Source organism: Nylanderia fulva, unplaced genomic scaffold (genome assembly GCF_048542155.1).
Source record: "Nylanderia fulva isolate GAGA-0341 unplaced genomic scaffold, ASM4854215v1 Scaffold68, whole genome shotgun sequence".
Lineage (NCBI taxonomy): Eukaryota > Metazoa > Arthropoda > Insecta > Hymenoptera > Formicidae > Nylanderia > Nylanderia fulva.
Window position 1 is genome coordinate 467,492 of NW_028190786.1, and position 20,068 is coordinate 487,559.

General features: G+C 29.0%; 2 protein-coding genes across 13 annotated transcripts in view; both read left to right on the forward strand.

Moving 5' to 3' along the window:
* Positions 1–885: 885 nt before the first annotated feature.
* Positions 886–9,915, forward strand: ATP6AP2 (ATPase H(+)-transporting accessory protein 2). Of its 4 annotated transcripts, XM_085488307.1 has the most exons (9): positions 886–1,032; positions 1,302–1,429; positions 1,755–1,988; positions 2,193–2,498; positions 2,631–2,717; positions 6,095–6,178; positions 7,332–7,511; positions 8,872–8,980; positions 9,562–9,915. In XM_085488307.1, exons 1-9 carry the CDS (start codon positions 987–989, stop codon positions 9,639–9,641), a joined length of 1,254 nt encoding a protein of 417 aa, XP_085344433.1. In that variant the 5' UTR covers positions 886–986; the 3' UTR covers positions 9,642–9,915. The 4 variants fall into 4 exon arrangements, with proteins under 4 accessions (XP_085344433.1, XP_029162591.1, XP_029162585.1 ...); XM_029306758.2 differs by lacking the exon at positions 7,332–7,511 and having other exon boundaries at positions 887–1,032; XM_029306752.2 differs by lacking the exon at positions 6,095–6,178 and having other exon boundaries at positions 887–1,032.
* Positions 9,916–16,482: 6,567 nt separating this feature from the next.
* The window catches only part of LOC114934125 (uncharacterized), a 94,760-nt gene continuing 91,174 nt past the window's right edge, over positions 16,483–20,068 (forward strand). For 3 of the 9 annotated variants that reach the window (XM_085488321.1, XM_085488322.1, XM_085488320.1), the window contains exon 1: positions 19,761–19,889. The gene's annotated coding sequence lies outside the window, so the exon portion shown is untranslated. Of the gene's footprint in view, positions 19,131–19,760; positions 19,890–19,909; positions 20,036–20,068 lie in introns of those variants that run through there. The other 6 variants (XM_085488317.1, XM_085488318.1, XM_085488319.1 and 3 more) reach the window with 6 other exon arrangements.

The window sequence follows — 20,068 nt, forward strand, 5'->3', positions numbered from 1 at the left end:
CTGTAAAATAATCAAAATTTTAATAATGAAATTTAATGTAATTATAATACCAAAAATGTCGAATGCCAAAAATATATAATGTTTAATTGCAAATACAAAATGTTTAATAGAGATTTTTTCTTTTTAAATAAACCGCTCCTGCACTTGCGCAGAAGAATAAAAAATCACGTGGTGTTACAAGTATATATATGTATATATAAGTGCAGACTATCTATATAATTACGTACGGTCCATGATATAAAGACAAGAGTATGCTCATCCGCTGGACGAATTTAAGACATTCTTGCGCAGCAGCCTGCCAACGTCACATTCGTACAGCCTCGGCTACGTTCGGATCACTTCGGCTGATAAAATAAAAAAATAAATAAATTCTCAATTTTTCAAGTAAAGTACTAAAATTTTATTTATTTCCCTTTCAGCTAATTTTTATATTATTTCACTTCATGTGTTTTGAAAAAAATATACATAAACAATAAAATTGCTACATTAATGCTACTGAAAAATAGTACAATTAATTAATATTTTTAATTAATAATTTCAATGTATCCAATATTGTTTGTAATGTATTCCGAGATTAATTTTAGCTTATTGTTGGCTAATTTATAAACTGATGTGACACTTTTTATTCATCACTCTTGTGAGCCTTTCGTTTATTCCGTAATTACATTGTTTATTGTTTACTTAATTATTTATTATATATTTTATTTTACTGATTATCACCAGTGGCAGTAATTATTTTTCAGCTTTCTCTACGTGTACTCGGCAAATATAAGAATAAGCGCTTCGAATTTGACGCCTAATGATGACGTAGTCAGACTGCAATTCTCATTGGTTAGCTAGCGTTACCATGCGCAAGAGCATACCCTTGTCTTTATATCATGGTATCTATGTTTCACTCACATGTGATCTGACGCGATCACATGATCGTATCCGAAATTGATCGGTGTCGAGGGAGTGTCTTCCGAATTTAAGTTTTCTCGCTCGCGATGATGTTTCGACAGCTTTCGCTTTTTTTCGCCATCCTTACCACAGGTAAATTCTTCCTTCACTTTCAAGAATAACTTTTCGAGAAACAATATCGCAATACTGCTTCAAGTTTGCGATTCAATTTCTGACTGTGAAAATCAACTCATTTTCCCAACAAGAAATTTATACATAAATATTTAAATACATATTCCAATTTATTTTAGAGCGAGATAGCTCTTTTTTTTTTTTATGAATTTTACAAACTTGTCTAAAATTTACACTTGTTAAACATTTTTATTCTAGTGTTACGCTTATTCTAGTGTCTTTGTTTTTAGTTTATGCCAGTGGCGAATTCGTCGTTCTTCATTCGCCTGATAGTGTAGAATTCACTGTGAATGGAGAGATCGAACAAAGCAATCTCAAGGAAATCTTATCCACAGCTCTTGGTTATACTGGAAAGCAGGTATATAATTAATCTCGATGAAACTGTTTGACCATAATGTAAAATATTGGATCTTCTTAATGCTCTTTATTGCTTTACAATAATCAATGTAAGGTAATTATTAAATATTTTGAGGATAAATTTAATTATTTTAATATTTATTTCTATATTTCAAAATTTCAAAAAGTTAATATCTCTGCAAGGAAGTATTTGCGAGCAAACTTCCAGATAAAATATTTGTTTGTTTTGAGGTCCTAAAGTCGTATTTTAAGTTTGGCTATTTAACCTGGAAACACCCTGTATGTTATATTTGAAGATCTTTGACATGCTTTGTGTGATCTTGCAGAAGAATGCTGATCATAGCATAACTGTTTGGGATCCATTTACGATGCCAAACGCTTTGGCTGTTATGGCAATTGATGGAATAGATATCCTGCCATCCTTAAAAGACGAAATCACGTTTCCTTTGTGTGTTGATGAGGTAGAAGAGGCCTCTTGGCAAGCACTTAGAAGCAGAGTGGAGGAACGGAGCAACGATAATACCTTGATCAGGATTAACTTGAATGATGGAGTTGATGCTGTAAGTATTAAATAAAGAACTAGTTAGAAAGACAGTTTTCTTTAACAATACATTTTTATATAAATTAATCTTTTTTTTGTTCCGTTAATTTTATGTCTCTTTCTTCTAAGAGAGGATTTAGTACTCGATACTTATATTTTGTCTGTATCTACATTTTGTTTTATCTTTAAATTTTTGATTGACTCTGATATCTTTTAAATATAGCTAGGCCAATCAGCTCTCGGCGAACTGAAGCCAACTAACATGGAGAAACTAGAGTTTCTAAGTTCAGAAATCGAGGAGGATCGCAAATTCGTAGAGGAGATGCAACTTCTTCACGCTATCGCTGACAAAGTGTCCTCCGTAAAGAAACATGACTCTAGCACGGATGTCTATTGGCTGGTGGTGTCAGCCCTTAAACCAGTCTTAGATCTTCATGGAAACAATTCAGTATCCAATGAAGCGTATACGCTACTGAAAGATGCAATGGAACGCGTATCCAAGTCTTTTGTGATTGCTTATGATGGCCAGGTGCGCCAATTTACTCGCAATTTTATGCGTAACAATTGTCAACTTATATTTTTGACCAATTCTTATTGTTAGCCTATTTTCATACCAATTGAATACACAATTATAGAGTCATTCAAAAAACGAACGTTTTAGGTTGTTGTTTCGGCATTCACGAATGATGCCAGCAAGGTGAGAAACACTCGTTCTGTGCACCTTGAGAGACAGCGTAGAGATACTCTGGTAAGTACTAATATTAGCTTAACTTTATACGCAATTTACAATTTCTATCATATTTTGAACATAAAACTACGTGAATATACTCACTTTAAAAAAAGCAGTACACTTAAAATTTGGAAAAAATTACCAAATTTCAAATGACGATAACTTTGAAAATAATAATAATAGAAAGGTTTCGAAAAAATGAAAATAAACCTTGGAATCTCTACTTGAAGAATCTATTTCAATGTTGCGAAATAAATTTATTAAAAATGGTGAATGACAAAACGAGAGTATGCAAAATTGAAAAATAATGGTTCGAGTTGTCAATGTACATGGCGTGAGTCAAATGTCGCAACTCAATGGGCTAAAAAGTATATGATAATACAGAGTCTCCCCTTTAAAATGCTTTTTTATTTATCTTGATATCATTTTTCGCAGAGTTATTCGCATTTAAAGTAAAAAGAAAGCTTTTTATTCAAATACGAATATCTCGGCGAAAAATTATCGAGATGAATAAAACCGCATTTTAAAGGGGAAACTGTACTATCATATGCTTTTAATCCCATTGCGTTACGACATTTGACTCACGCCATGTGCATTGGCAAACTCAAACTACATATTATTTTTCAATTTTATATGCTCTCGTTTTGTCATTCGCCATTTTTAATAAATTTATCTTGCAACATTGAAATAAGTAGTTTCTTCAAGTAGAGATTCCAAGGTTTATTTTTGTTTTTTAGAAACATTTCTATCTTTATTATTTTCGAAGTTATTGTCATTTGAAATTTGGTAATTTTTTTCCAAAGAGTGATGGCAAATTTCGCCCATTTTTTTTGGACCTTGAATTTCAATTTTTTTATGGCAAATAGTACTATTAGATGAAACATTAATCCCAATAAAATTTCAAGATGAGCATAGGCACGATTCCGGAAATACAAGGGGGTGAAAGTGATGTTTTCTAGTCAGGGTGTATGAGAAACTATAACTTTCACTTCTTCATATCTCCGGAACCGTGCCTATGCTCATCTTGAATTTTCTCTGGGATTAATGTCTCATCATATAGTACTATTTGGCATAAAAAAAGTTTGAAAGATTGAAATGGGCGAAAAAACAGGTCTTTTTGCTATTACTCTTTTAATTAAGTGTACGGTTTTTTTTGGAGTGAGTGTATTTGAGAGAAACTATTTGTATCGATTGAAAAAATTATAAAGATTTAAGGCTCCTGGCAACCATGTTGGAATTGTGACTTCAGAGACGAGAAAACGCTAAAAATTCTTAAATGCCATTTCGAAATAAAAAGGTATTTCGATGAAACAGCACTTCAGATAATTTTTCATGTAAAAAATGGCATCTAAGAATTTTCAACGTGTGCTTCCTCGCCTCTGATCACAATCTAACATGGCAAGAATCCAAGAACCTTAAAATAATATTTAAAAACAAAAATAAGTTTATAACGATCTTTTTAATTATCAATCTAATTATATTATAAATACATCTCCATACAAGATACACTTATTGTTAGATCTAGCTGAAATATTGCGGGAAAAAATCATTGAGAAAATACATGGTTTATTTTTGTCTATAAGGAAAAAAATATGAAGTGGATGAAAATGTACACATTTATTAGTCTTCTACGTAGACTTCTACGTAGACTACTTGAATCCTGCAAAGTTACACATTTTTCAGCGATCCAAGATCTGTCAGATACAAGGAAGATTGTATTCGACAAATCTTGCATTAAAAATAGTAAAATAAATGGTTGAAAATGATGCATTAAAAAATAAAATTGAAAATGGCAAATAAGAGTTACGTAAAGGTGAACGATTAGATAAAGTAAAACAATGATGTTAATTGTCCATTCTTTAATATATTTAGTATATACTATTTAAACGTTTCGACTCGCTTTAAGTCATCTTCAGTAATTTATTTCATTACAACTGTAAATAAGAATTCGGTTATAACGATATTGATAAAATCAAGTTATCGAGACGGAAATTTCGCAATTATTATACTCACAATGGTACTGTATATTAGAAATACTTAGAGTGTCATTATAACTAATTCCATTTCTCGCATGATCACCTCTGAATAGTTCAAGACGTTAGAAGGATTGATGTAGAGTCGTAATGCAACATTCCTAATATATATAGCCATAAATAAAACCCTAATATATTAGCCATAAATTAAATCGAAATTACTGAAGATGAATCGAAGTGAGTCGAAACGTTTAATATACATATTAAAGAATAGACAATTAACATCATTGTTTTACTTTATTTTCTAATCGTTTACCTTTATGTGGCTCTTATTTGCCGTTTCCAATTTTATTTTTAAGTTACCAGAATCTTCATTATATTATTATAATGCATTAAATTATGAGACTGTATAATTACAAACATTTATCATTTATTTATTTTTTATTAAACCCAAATTATTTACAATATTCGATCATTTTATGATTGCAAGAATATACACATAATATATACTAGTCAAAACAATTAGAACATTTAAATTTTCTTTAAAAAATAGGCAAAATTCAATCAGCTGTAACTTTGTTAAAAATGCATATTTAAATATCAAAAAAGGGTTTTAAAGCTTAAAATATCTACTTTCGAACGCTCACTACTTTTTTTTTTAATTTCTGTTAATTTAGTAATTTTTACATGTAGAACTACGAATTGGACAAAATTAGAAATTTTATTCTCATTTTGCGGACCTGCTATGTGTATAAAAAACAAGATTTACTAAATTTTTCAACTTTTTGATGTGGAAGCTTAAAGTTTTCTTAACAATAGTGTTTAAATATTTTTCTACGAGTGTTTTCTACGAGTTTTATACTTTTTGCCTCATAAAAACAGTGGTCACCATGAAAAACTTAAAAAAAAACATTTAAAAAATGAGCTTTTGAAAGTAGATTTCAAGCTTTAAAAAACTCTTTTGACATTTGAATTTTGTGCATTTTTAATGAAATTACAGCTGATTGAATTTTGCCTATTTTTTAAGAATATTTAAGTGTTCTAATTGTTATGATTAATTAATTTTATTATAAAACAGCAAAGTAACTGATTTTCTAAGTAAGTATTATAATTTTCATCAATTGATTAGTTACTTCTTAATTTGGAATTCTAATAAGGACTATAGATTATATTATGAAATATAAATTTTAACAATTATTTAACAGCTAAACTCCAATTATAATATTTGATGGATTTTTAAATCGCTAGTAAAAAAATCAAGAAATAAATTTAATCGACCAATACAAGCACAAATTTTTATTCAGTAAAACCTATAATATTTTATGATATCAAACGTAGAATCAATATTAAAGTTTACTTTAAAAAAACTATCCATCTACACCATCTGTACTATTTTTATAATTATTACGGGATATTTTGTAGGCTTATAAGACTAACAGTGTTAAATCCATTGGTGGTGCAAAGGGAGCGCCAATTAATTCAGACATTAATAATTTTTTCGCCAAGGTACCGTGTCGAATCACATTGCATGAATTTGATTGATTGACAGTGTTTTTTTCCGATTTAGAGGTAGTTTTTTTTCTGCATGAATCTCGCGCGAAAACACAACGAATTACTCGAAATACTCTATCAACGAAAACTTACAAACTTATCATCAACCGGCCGATATCTATCTATATCGTCTTCTCCTTTTTTTCAGTGTTTCCGTTGTACAATTTCTCTAATTCATATATTATAATTCAGCAAAATTCCGCAAAAAAAACATTCATCAAATTAAATCCTGGAATATTTTAATCTCTTTAAATTTTGATAAAATTGAAAAGATTCACTAATATTTTAATAAAATTTTTTTACAATATATAGGACTTGATAAATTTAAATGTATATACCATAGGAAAAAATAAAATTAATATATCCTTAGAAATCAATAAAAATGTATGTAGAAGCCTCAAGATCGATAAATTCAGGTACTTGCAAAATGACTTCTGAGTTCTCACCACGCCGCGGCGTCACAATGTTAGATTATGACGTCAGAGACGAGAAAGCACACATTGAAATTTCTTAGATATTTTTAAATGAAAAGATATTTCGAACTTTGAAACACTACTACTTCAGATGGCTTTAGCATACTTTTAAAATACCTCGAAAACTATTCTTTTTCCTCGATATCAACAACCGTAAAATGATCTGATATCAGACTCTGTTATGCGGAATGACTGCGTATGCGCAAAGAATGAATGAACTGAACCTCATTACAATCATTTTATAGCTGTTGATTGATTATAAAGGGAAGTGATATCCATAGGTAGCAAACTGACTCATTAAACATCAACATAATGTCATTAAACATCAACATGTCATTTTGACGTCAATGACGTCAGTTTGAGACTTGGGTAATTTTCGAGGTATTTTAAGAGTGTACTAAAGGCATATGAAGTGCTGTTTCATCGAAATATCTATTTTTTTTTCGAAACGGCATCAAAGAATTTTCAGTGTGCGTTTTCTCGCCTATGACGTCACAATTTCAACATGGTTGGCGAGGAGGCGGGAGGTTTAAAAAGCCCTGAAGTTCTTCTAGTATCCTCGGAGTCTTGAAGAAAAAAAGTTGATGTTCTTTAATCACTTTGCTTACTGAGATACTGAACAACACTGATTGTAGCGAGACGGCGAACGAGACGGGGAAAGTAATAACGAAGAGGAGATAAATAGTATGAATAGTACTAGCGAGCCCAACACTATCGACAGCACTACTGAACGTACGGGCGTTCAGGAAAAGTCCGACCTGGGCTCCGCTAATAAGGAGCATAAGATAGATACTAACACACAGACAATAGGACAGGTACATATTAACATGCGTATTAACATGCATCGATGGGTCTAGGGGAAAATCAGATGGGTCTGTCTCTTCTTTTTTGTATACAATCTGCACATTGTTCGATCACACGTAATGTTTATTTTATTCATTCTACATAACAAAACTGAGACTATATGCATATATATGATATATCGAGAAAGAAAAATTTTTTTTTAATGTTAGAAAATAATGTCAGAAAATTTAATAAATAAATTTATGGCAAAAAAAGTATCGGAAGAAGCAACATTTAACAGATATAGCTCTACATATATGTTACAATCAAGATAGAATTAAAAGGAAATAATTTAAATAATTTTTTAATCTATATTATATATAGGTTGAAAATTAAAATTTATAAAATTATGAAAAAATTGAGAAAGTATATGAGACTCTTCAAATTCTTTCCTGGGCCCTTCAATTGTTTTTGTTCTGCCAAATTATTATCGGAATATTAGAACATCTGAGTTGTAGGGATATTAATTTAATCTTTTCTTTATATGACGTACTCTATCTTTCTCTCTCTCTCTCTCTCTCTCTCTTTCTCTCTCTCTCTCTCTCTTTTTCTCTTTAGTAATGCCAAAGTTAAAAAGATTTCTTTCCACTTATCCAGTTTTGCTTAAATTTCTCTTGAAACTTTTGATGATTACATGACTTTTGTTTGCATTGAGATATTGTATATAGTAGTCTGCTATTGATGTTAATGCTTATATGACGCTTAAAATCATAGTAATTTCTTTAGTTAGGCAACGATTTATAGTGAGATTTGTTTTGGCATTTCTGCATCTGAGAAGCAGAAGGATATAAGTCCACAAAAAAGTTTTTACAAAGAAATTTAATTATAATTTTTTCTAAATATGTATGTATTAGAATTTACAATTTCGAGAGCTTATTTCCATCTTCTTCTCAAGCGCAAAATTATAAACTTTTGCATGGAGAATTTAGCGTGTTGATATTTGCATGCATAATATTTTAATGACAATAAACTGACGAGTGGACAAAACTTTTAATTGAAACTCTTCGTTGGAAAAGATTTAATCGGACAATTAAATGCTTAGCCTTAGAAGAGTATCAAGAGTAGATCTTACATTGACGAGTCTCTCTCGAAAATCATGAAACATCATGTTAATTACGAGAGCCTCTTTGTGTGCATCAATATTTTGCTGAATTTTTTTGACATTTTGCGCGAAGTAATAAAAAGAACGTAGAATGCTACTTAATAAATTTATTATAGCAAGTATAATATATCACAGAGATAGTTTTTATACTGGAGAATTGTGAAGTTTTTAGGTTTCTCAAAAACTGCTGCCTCTGCCTGTTCGGGATTACATCGATTTTTCTATTTCAGCCTGAATTTTCCGGCCGTTCGAAAACTTACACGGAAAACTATCCTGTCATCTTCAACATAATGCTGTGGTTCGGCGTTATTTTCTTCTTCTCGCTGTTAGCCATTTGCAGTACGTATTTTATTTCTTGAACGATCTGATTATGATGTCAAGAGGAAGACATTGAATGAATATTTTTCTTGCGAAGTAAATTAATTTTTTCGCCTATATCATTTTGCGTTTAATAATGTAGATTGCTAAAATACATGAAAAATTCTTTTCGATTTTTGTGGGTTATTAAATAATAAATTTGGATTAATTATAAATGATATAGAACACATTTTCAGGAATTATATATACACGCATTAATTAATACACAAAAATATATAAAGGAAAAGTTTGCAGTATTATAATATTTTATAAATTTATATTGAACGTAGGAAATGATATGCAAATGTATTTTAACATATAAAAAGAAATAATAGAAAAAATTCATATAATTTCTCGTTCGTGACATAGTTTAATTTTATTACGTGAAAAAAAATTGAATGCTTTAAATATTGAATAGATTTAGGATTTTTCATAAAACGAAAAATTATGTACATAAATAAAATTCAAAAATTGTGTGCTGATTTTTCTTTTGCTATCGAATTAACTATGAAACTTGATGATAAAATCCTCTCTCGAAATCAATAAAATCTTGATATTTTCAGTTGCAATTGCGGATATGGATCCAGGACGCGATTCTATCATATACAGAATGACGTCGAATCGAATGAAGAAGGACAATTAAGTGTAAATGTATATAGCTGTGATTTTGTGATTTGTGTTCTGTGCGAAGTATACTTATCGGAGCACTCCTGTATTCGTAATTTATTAGCTAGTTGGAGATAATTTAAATTTCCTTAATACAAATGTAGGTTCTATAAATCGATTGACTCGAATTTGTCAGAGTCATTAATTGTAAAGATGTAATTATATATCTCACTTTGTTCAATCGTATGCGAAAAAGTAATTATTATATTATAAAAGCTGCGCAAAATAAAGATTTGCTATCTTAAATATAATGTAATTATCCAAATTAAAGCGCATTTACCTATTTTTTAATCATTAAAAATATATATAATTTCAGTTAATTCTCCAATTTGCCTATAAATATTCAAAAATAATTCTTATAACGATTGTTACGTTTTTATTGCCGCAAAAAGTAATAGAAATTATATTACTATTAGCAGTATATTAAAATCTGATCCAAGATCATTTATTTAAAAATTATATATATATATATATACTAGAATGTTAAATTAAATATCGATCAATGTATCAAGATATGCGATCACAATTAGCTACTTTTGTTATTGTTTGATTGAGTTAGTATAAAGTAGATAAATTACGAACGCTAATGTATAATAATTGTAATCTGAGAAAATGCAATAAAATTTTCACTCTTGTTTTAAAAATTTTGATGAGGTATTATAGTTCTTATTACAAATTACGACCGACATCCAGATTGTTTTCTTAATCAAAATTATGAGAAAAATTTTATATTTTATTTTATCGGGTTTTTTAAATAATTACAATGGTATCTTTTTGATCAAATTATGATTTAAATGTTATGTTTATTTGTAATGAATAAAAAATGCCTTTTATTTTTCCTTGTTAAATCATGTATCAGAAATATCTCTTTCAGTTTTATTTAGTGCAGTTAATTTTTTTAAGAAAATATATTTTAAAAAATAATCCGGTAAAAAATGTAAAACGTCCGATCTGATAATGACCAAAGACTTGCAACTATGTAAATTTTTTACATGATACTTGTGTTTCATTTCACACTTTTGGCACCGACGAGGTACTGTAACCTCGTCAGTGCTTTTGGCTAGTAATTTAACGTGATGCAATAAAAAGTCAAATACAATATATTTCCTTCCAAATTTTAAATGTATATACGTAGAAAAGATACAATATAAGTGCAGCATCTTAGTTTAATAAAATACAAAAATTATAAAAAATAAAAATTAATGTCCTCTTTTTCTCGTGAAATTTATATGAACAAAATTTCTTAATTGTCACAAATTCTCTTATATTTTTTGAATATTTCTTGAATATGTGACTTACACACACACATACATTACATGTACATTGAATCTAATGATAATAAATTGATTATATATTATTAAAACATTTCAAATTATAGCGACAAAATTTAGTCATTTTTTATTTACTCTTAATACTATTAGATGTTGAAACACTGCAATATAGTATATTTTTATATAATTTTAGCAATTTTGTATTTTTTATAAAAATCTTTTGTTAATATATACTTATAACGCAAAATAAGAGCAAAGTAATTATTTTAATCCTAATAGCACAACATATCCGAAAGATATACAGAGAATATCCAGAGGACATCCTCGGGACGTTCTCTGAACGTCTTCGGGATATGTATGCTGTTAGGAAATTAATTTTTTTTCAATTTGTAAAAAATTATACATAAATACATATAGTATTATAAGAGCCGATATGAGAGAGTGCATTTTTCTTTCTACTCTTGCGAGACAAGCTAACAAACATTAAAATGCTTAAAGAAATATTGCGGAATTTTAATAATATATAATTTACCGGTAACATGTATTCTAATAAAAATATATTTTCTTTAATTATGAGGATTCACATTAAATCTATAAAAACTGTTTTGTTCTTATAGTCGTGCCAGTATAAATGCGGTATATTATGTGTTATTATAAATTATGTTTTATTCCCAGGAACAGCTTGAAGAGATAAATTGTATAATTATTTATAAATTGCTAAAATATATCAGACTTTTCTATTTTTGTGAATTAATAAATAGTAAATCTTGATTAAATTATCATAAAAGTTTACTTTTACTAAAAATATATAGAATACATTTTCAGGAGTTATGTATTATATAAAAGTTAATGTGCATTTATTATACAAAAATCAAGTAAAAGAGTTTACGATATTATAATATTATATAAATATATATTATATAAATTTAGAGAAATATATCAGCATATTTTACTAGAAACTATATAATTTATCGAAAATTTTTTACCTATATATTTATTTTTGAAATACATAACTTGAATATACAATTAACTTTGCTTAATCTGTTTTCTTTCTCTAATTAAAGAAAAACAAAAAACCTGCAAAATTTGAGGAAAAATAATGAAATTTGTATTTTTAAAAATCTATAAAAAATTAATTTTATTTTAATTTTCAAAATATAAATTTAGATTTTTATTTTAATAAAAAGGTCCCAAAAATTGAACAAAAACAAAAATATTAATCATTAATAAAGTGTTTATTAACGAAAAATATTCTAAACTGCATAAATATTTTTAAATCTATTTAAAAAGGTGAATTACATTCTATTAACACTTACGAAGAGACTCAGAACGATTTTAAGGAAATGTAAATATTTTTGAAAGATTTTCATACAAGTACAATATCATTGTCAATTTAAGAAAGTTTTAAAAAATATATGTAAATTTTGCTAAGAAAGCTAAATGATGAATACTCAATCATGATCTAAAAAGTCAAAAATTAAGTTAGCCAAAATTGGACTCTTATTCGGTTTTTTTTACTTCAATTGAGGCAGTAATGTTAAATACCATTGCAGAAAAGTTGAAGAGAAAAAATTAAGTATTAAATATTAAAGTCTTTAGTATTAAGAATTAAAGTATTTAGCTTTATTTTTGGATTCTTTTATCAGCCAGAACACTTTCGCTGAATTATTAGTATTTTCGCTGAATGTATTAGTATTTTTTATATGATATAAAAATTTATGAGCAACTTATTATAAATGTATTTCTGTTTTTCTAATTCTTGAGCATCTTGCCTTGAAATACTTCTTTTAATGGATTCTTATATATTATTAACCATTGCCACGATTTTCTATATCTATGGTATATGTAAATATATGAATATCGCGATACATTTACGAAAAATTATTATACATCATATATTTTTTAATTCACATTTCTATCTGATTAATTAACAAATCTCTTTCTGATATTTTAAAGATATTAGTTTTAATGAGTTTTATTTTTTTCAATAAATAATTAAATTTAGTTAAATTTAATTATATATAAAAATAAAGGACTCCGCACAAAACATAGGGAAAAATTGATTTCGATGGAATTGGCTGAAACTTTGCAATTTTGTAGTTTAAGTGATGCTGATAAAAAATTACTAGGTCATAAGTCAATCCTATGAGCCGATTTTGTTCTAAAAAGGCTTAAAGTTCGATAATAGAGCGATTCTCGCTCTTAAGTCTTACCCAGGATCAACGACTTTTTCTTTAAAATGTTTTGTTTACGAGATAAATAAGTAATACTTTGTAATACTTTAACTGAATTATCCTGTATATAGTAGTTATTCTAAATAATTAATTTTCTCAAATATAAGAGTTTTAACAAGGCTCTGTAATATAAATATAAATTTAACGTATAAGACGGGCAACAAGAGCCAAATCGCGGATGACAATGCGTTATCCTAACGAAACTAAATAATTTTTCGTTAGAATTAAATACCGGTGCACAAGGCACCAAATTTTTACTTGGACACGGCCAAGATTTTAAATATGAAATAATCTCATATTTTGAGATTTAATTTCAATACCCCTTTAACCCCCCTACGGAAAATAAATAAATGAATGCAAGAGAAAAATATAGATCCGTGGTCTCGGGTTCGATTCCCGATTCAGCGATTTTCGGATCTATATTTTTCTCTTGCATTCATTTATTTATTTTCCGTAGGGGGGTTAAAGGGGTATTGAAATTAAATCTCAAAATATGAGATTATTTCATATTTAAAATCTTGGCCGTGTCCAAGTAAAAATTTGGTGCCTTGTGCACCGGTATTTAATTCTAACGAAAAATTATTTAGTTTCGTTAGGATAACGCATTGTCATCCGCGATTTGGCTCTTGTTGCCCGTCTTATACGTTAAATTTATAATTTTCTCAAATTTTTATTATTACTTTCTCTCAGATCTTTTAATAAATTTCTTCAAAAATTGCTTAAATAATTTTGACCTTAAATTCGTAAAACTTATACATTAATTAACATACATTTTTAATTTATGTAAAAGATTTATTACTCTTTACTTATTATTGTTAGTTCAATTAAATGTCATTTTTATATTTTAACGAATTTATAATTTTATTGTTGCTTTATTATTACTACAGTATTAATTTTATTCGTTATATAATTTTATTAATCATCTGATCAAACATATTTAAATTTCAAAGTGCATAATAAAATCAAACGTAATCAATATTTTTATCGCCTTTATCACGTTTTATGTTCATAACAACATACAATCCTTATCAACTCCTTACACTCCTTAATGATTGACAACCGATTAGTTTTATATTTTTTGTTATTGATGATCTTCAATAATATCCACTTCTTGAAACTCTTTCTATCCATTTTTTAACGATATGTATATATATATATATATATATATATATATATATACAAGGTGTCCGGTAACTAACGGACCAACTATTACAAATGGATTCTTTGGTCAATTTGGGAACGATTTTTTTTCATCGAAAATGTCGAATAAGGTCATCATTTTTTACAACTTTCCAATATTTGTCATTATGTATCTTTATAACTAAGCCTCAAATTAAAATTTTATTATAGTAAACTCTACCTGAAACTAACTGAAGAATGTAATTATGTTAGACTTTTAACTTCAAAACGTTTAGTTTTCAAAAAACGCATTTTTTTCAATCGCTTATAACTCGAAAATTATTGATTTCTCAACATTTTTGCCAAAGAAAAATCGTCTCCAAATTGGCCAGAGAATCCGTCCTTAATCATTGGTCCGTTAGTTACCGAACACCCTGAATATATATATATATATATATGTATATATATACATAAACTATTTTTTTGTAGTTGTTTATACAACTACAAACGAGTCTGAATCATCTGGAAATTGCTATAAAGCAATTGCAATCGAAATTTATATTAATATGAAAAAAGTAGATTAAAAAATTTTTTAAATTGATAAAAATTACTTTCAAATAATTGCAATTTCTAAGCCGTGCATCTATAAACAAAAAAAATTACTACAAATAACTACAAAATGAAAATAAAGTCTTTCACCGATCCTTGCGAAATTTAATATATTAATCATCCTTTAATGATACCCCATTCATATAAAAAAATTTAATCTTGGAAATAAATTTTTTTAATTTTAGGAATTAGAGGAACCACAGGCATTTCTCAAAAAAAAATTCAAAATTTCATTAAAAATATCATATTTTTAGAAAAGTTAAAACTGCATTAAAATGTAAACTGTTGTATAAACTTTTATAAAAATGAGTAAATAAAAGAGTTAAAAATGAGAGCATTGCTTAAATAATTCTTGAGTTAATTATCGGAAAGGATAGTTACATTTTTAAAAAATGTGATTTTTCAGCGTTTTGAAATAAATCATTAACATTGAAATCTGTAAAAAAGATATTACGAAAGAAAAAAAGCTTTCTTCATGAAGAAACAATACATTAGATTATTATTATAGTCACGTCATATTTCTTAATAATATCGATATCTGAACTAATACGAGATAAAATTAAATTTAAAAAAAAGAAAAAAAGAAAAAAAATCGACAAAGAAAATTAAAAGATAATAATACACATAGGAATGCAATTTACTGTTCTCAATCATCTCTCTTGATTTTTCTTTTTCTTTTTTTCTGACATTCATACAAAATATATCTTTCAGATATAGATGAAATTTGTTTAATTATTATGCACTATATACTGTGCTTGCAAATTATTGTGATTTTATTTTCCTGAGATAAAAAAGATAGAGAGTATTACATTGAATCAGTGTTATTAATCTTCTTACGTAATGTTTTTTAATAATTAAGATTGTGAAAAATATTTAAATATATTTGATACAATATTAAAAAAAACTATACAAAAATCTGAATTAGAAATCTGTACTAAAAATTTACGAAATGTTTCTTATAATAATCACACGATAAATATATGTATATGTGTGTATGTGTGAGAGGGTAATTTAATTTTAAATATAATTCTTCAAATGCATACATATACGTATATAAATAATAAATATACATATAATAAATATTTATAAGTAATAAATACTAATTGTAAATAATAATAATAATAGAATATTTAATAAATAAAAAAAAATTTTTTTTTATTAATAGAATATTTATTTTTATTTATTTATTGATAATAATTAATTAATATTAATTATAAATATTTTTTAATACGTTAGATTATTAATATCTTTATATGATATATTTAATCGACACATGAATAAATACGAGATAAAGTTAAATTAAAAAAAATTAAAGTAGTAAAAAAAATCGAAAAATCAATTTTCTGTTCTCAATCATATCTTTTAATTTCTCCTTCCTTTTCTGCTATAATTCGGTACAAAATATCACTATCTGAAAGATCCGAGTCGTATCAAGGATCCGTGATATATAGATGCTGCGCGCACAGTAACAACTGAGGTCAACTCCTCTTGGCGAAGGTTTTCACCCCACTTTCCGTACGATACGATGGTGTCCCCTCTCTGTCTACGCTCTCGTTGCGTACCCCACCTTAGGTTCTCCAACACAACACCTGTCGTTACGACGGCGAACGTCTGGCTTTCCGCTAGTCTGACGTATATACGGCAGCAGGTTCTCCCGAGATTCTTGTCGCGTGCACCAGTGAGTCCTGTCACCTCTGCACATTGATTGTGCATCGCGGTCTCTTTTTCCAACGCGATTTATCTATTCCTTGCTACGAAGCTGTCAATCGGGTGCGTTCTCGTGGATTTATTTTTTTTTATTTTTTATTTATTTTTTTATTTATTTTTTTATACCAAAAATTGTGTCCGATCGCAAAGACACTTTCGATCCGAGCGATCCCATCAGTGATAGTGTAGAAAGATAAGGGTTTGTTGTGTAGAAGAAAAGGGTGACTTCGAAAGGGGCGATAAAAGTGAATTTATGGTTACACAATCTTCTGACTTGAATTAATTTCTACATTCGACTCAAATCTCGAAAAGACAGTTTCTCCCAAAAATTTAAGATTGATGATCGTCTTAAAATTACGTGCAAATGCAAAAAATTTGCTTGTCAGATGAGATGAATCAAGTGTGACAGATGATCGCCGCGTGATTTTCTTGTCACGTGTTACAAATTTATTTTAATAGATTTCAACAATAATAAATTTATATATATCAAATAATGTCAAAAGAAATTTCCGTATTTACATTTTCAAATATATAGTTTATTCCCTTTAGACTCGATTGGCCTCCAACAAGCTTTGTTTGTGTACACTTCATAATATCACTCTTTCTCTTTCTCTCTCTCTCTGTTACGTGTTATTGAAAGTTTCGTCCAGTTGTCATATAAAAAAAATAAAAGATACTACACGATATTATAGAAAAATAAATTTATTGCAGAATTTTGCAAATAATTGTAAATTAGAGATTAATCGGAAAAGTGCGCATTGTGTATTTCCCTGGTGAGAATCACGTGATATTCGCACATTGCCGTGCTACTTTGGGACCAGTCATACCTGTAATTCTACATCCACCACGTGCTCGATCACAACCTTGTAAACACACTTTATTTCACCGGCGATCATCGGGACGAATCTAGGAGAATATTATCTCTTATCGGATATATGAAGAGAATTATGTTCTCCTGAGTAAATTGTTTTCTCTTTCCACGTGTCGAATAATAATAAAGAAACTATATATTATATATAATTTATTAGCAGAACGAGATTTAAGTGTTTTTACCAAGAATAATAATTGGTTCGATTATCTGAAATAACTTGGGAAAAACAACTGATCTCTACAACTTGGAGAAGAAACTTAGGCAGATCGATATATATGGAATTGTAATGTCGTGACTTCTCGACTCACTTCTGAGAAAAAGCGATGTTCGAGAAAGCTTTCTGGAAAGAAGAGATTTGTGAGAGCTTTTAAAGTATTTTTGTAAAAAAATATCTTTGGAGATAAGCATTATTGGCGAAAAATATCAAGAAAATAATCTTAAGCAGTCTTTCGAAGAGATTCTAAAAAGTGTCTAACCTAATATTTTGGAGAATTTGTCAGTGAACAGTCTACCCACGTTCTCTTTTTTCTTTTCGAAGAACAATAGCCTCTTTTCCTCGATTCTCTTGAGGAAAACGATCTTTTTGAGAAGAGAAGAAATTAACTTAACCTATATAGCTTCCGAGAAGCTATTTCTATTCCCGTCTCTTCTCGATCGTCTTCTTCTCGGAGCCGATCGCTTTCTATTTTTGGATTAGAGTGAAGATCGAAACCTTTTCTTCGTGATCGCTGACAGATGACACGAGAATGACACTCGAGGAATTGTTCGCGCGAGCACCGCGAGACGTCGCGACGCTGGGTCGACGAATCAAGCGTCGTCGCGACTTCGGTTTTACGTAATGCCGATTTGCTGCTCGCCAACACGCCGTTGGGGGGACTTGTCAAGGTCACGGGTCGCAGAAAACGCACTGCAGGCCCGTAACGAGACGCCGTAATTGAAGCCATACTGTCGAATCTCCAGCGAAAAGCGAAGAAGGTGGAAGAGAGTCGAAGGAACCGTCAAATTCGCTATTTAATGGGATTTAACGGATTGGGGAGACAAAAAAAGGATTTTCGAGACGTTAGGAAAGTTGGGAAATCGATGAGTCTTAGGACATTAGGAGGAATTAGGAAATTAACGAGTATCAAAGAATTGAAAGATAAATAAAAGACGAAAGGAGAAGAGAGAGCGAGATTTTTATATATAAAACAAATAAAGATTGAATGTGTGACATTTAACGGATAAATAAAGTTAGAAGAAGATTATAAAGAATAAACGGAAAACGGAATTAACTGAAGTGAGAAAGTTGATTGAATCAAAAGATAGCATATGGAAAAATGAAGAAGGAAACTAAAATATAAAAATTGAAAAAAAGTGAAAAATGTTAATTACATATCTAGACATAGGATAATTTTTTTAATTCGAACTTATCAAATATTGAAGAAGAACCAAACGTTTTCTCGATTCTTCCACCGATTACCGATTATGGACACCATAACATTGCAATGGTTTCTTCAAGTTTTACGGAAGTAAAGCAGAATTAAGAAGATATCCGTACATCTTTGAAGAAAAAATCGAAAAAAAGTTTAAGGAGAAGATATTATCAGACATTCTCTCGAAGAAGACGATATAAGCTCATCGAAGGCAATTCTTGGACTTTGCTTGCGGAAGACGTCGTAAGTGCCTTTTCCTGTCTAGATATTATCAGGCTCTCTTCGCGGAGTCTTTTCGATTTGCGTTTGAGTGACCTTCGCGAACGAAATCGTGTAAATTCGTGAGAACCTTCAAATTTCGCGTTTATTTTGCGCTGTTGCTGTTGCTATTATTGGCAAGAATGTTACTTTCGGAATTCTCCAATTTGAATAAGTCATTTTTATAGAATTTTTTATCAAAGAAAGAATACCACGAATCACAATATATCGATCCACAGTATTCGAGATATCGATTCTTAAGTGACTTTATCCTTCACTCCTGCATCTCCACCCCAAAAGATTCTAACCTAATCCAAACCTATTTCTAATTAAATTGAAATAATTAGATTTGTTATATTAAAAAATTTGATGAAAAACATCTTTACGAAAAGAACTCTTCTGCTGCAAATTTTAAAATCTCAGTAAATTAAAAAAAAATAAATAAAAATTTCAAAATATTAATATATATGTATATCGAAAATCATATTAGTCGTAGTGCATCGTAATTTGCGAGATTTTTTACTCGGGAAAAAATAAATCAAACACACCTGTCAAATTGAAAGATCCCGGAAATAACATTCTCCCCCTATTGTTCGAGTGTCTAACGTCACGATCCCTCTCAGACTCGCTCGCAGATTCGTCGCGACTCTCGGCCGGCGCGGACGCGAATTTATCAGTACTCACGAATCGAGTGTTTTCCTATCGTATCAGACACTTTTGCGTTCACAAATCATCTCAGATTTGGTAAATTGTAAATTCAAACATTCCATTTCTGATTTTAATCGAATTTGTCGCTTAACATCTAGATACGTTTCGAAATTAACTTAAATTGCGAATCGCAGATTTTTTGCTGAATTTGAGCCGAATTGTTTACCAACAAAAATATTCAAGTAAAAAATCATTATGTATATTGCACAAATCTC

Coding starts and splice junctions, on each gene's coding strand:
- ATP6AP2 (XM_085488307.1), top strand. CDS start 987: ATGATGTTTCGACAGCTTTCGCTTTTTTTCGCCATCCTTACCACAG. Junction 2,718..6,094: donor GACAGCGTAGAGATACTCTG/GTAAGTACTAAT, acceptor GATATTTTGTAG/GCTTATAAGACTAACAGTGT. Junction 7,512..8,871: donor ACACACAGACAATAGGACAG/GTACATATTAAC, acceptor TTTCTATTTCAG/CCTGAATTTTCCGGCCGTTC.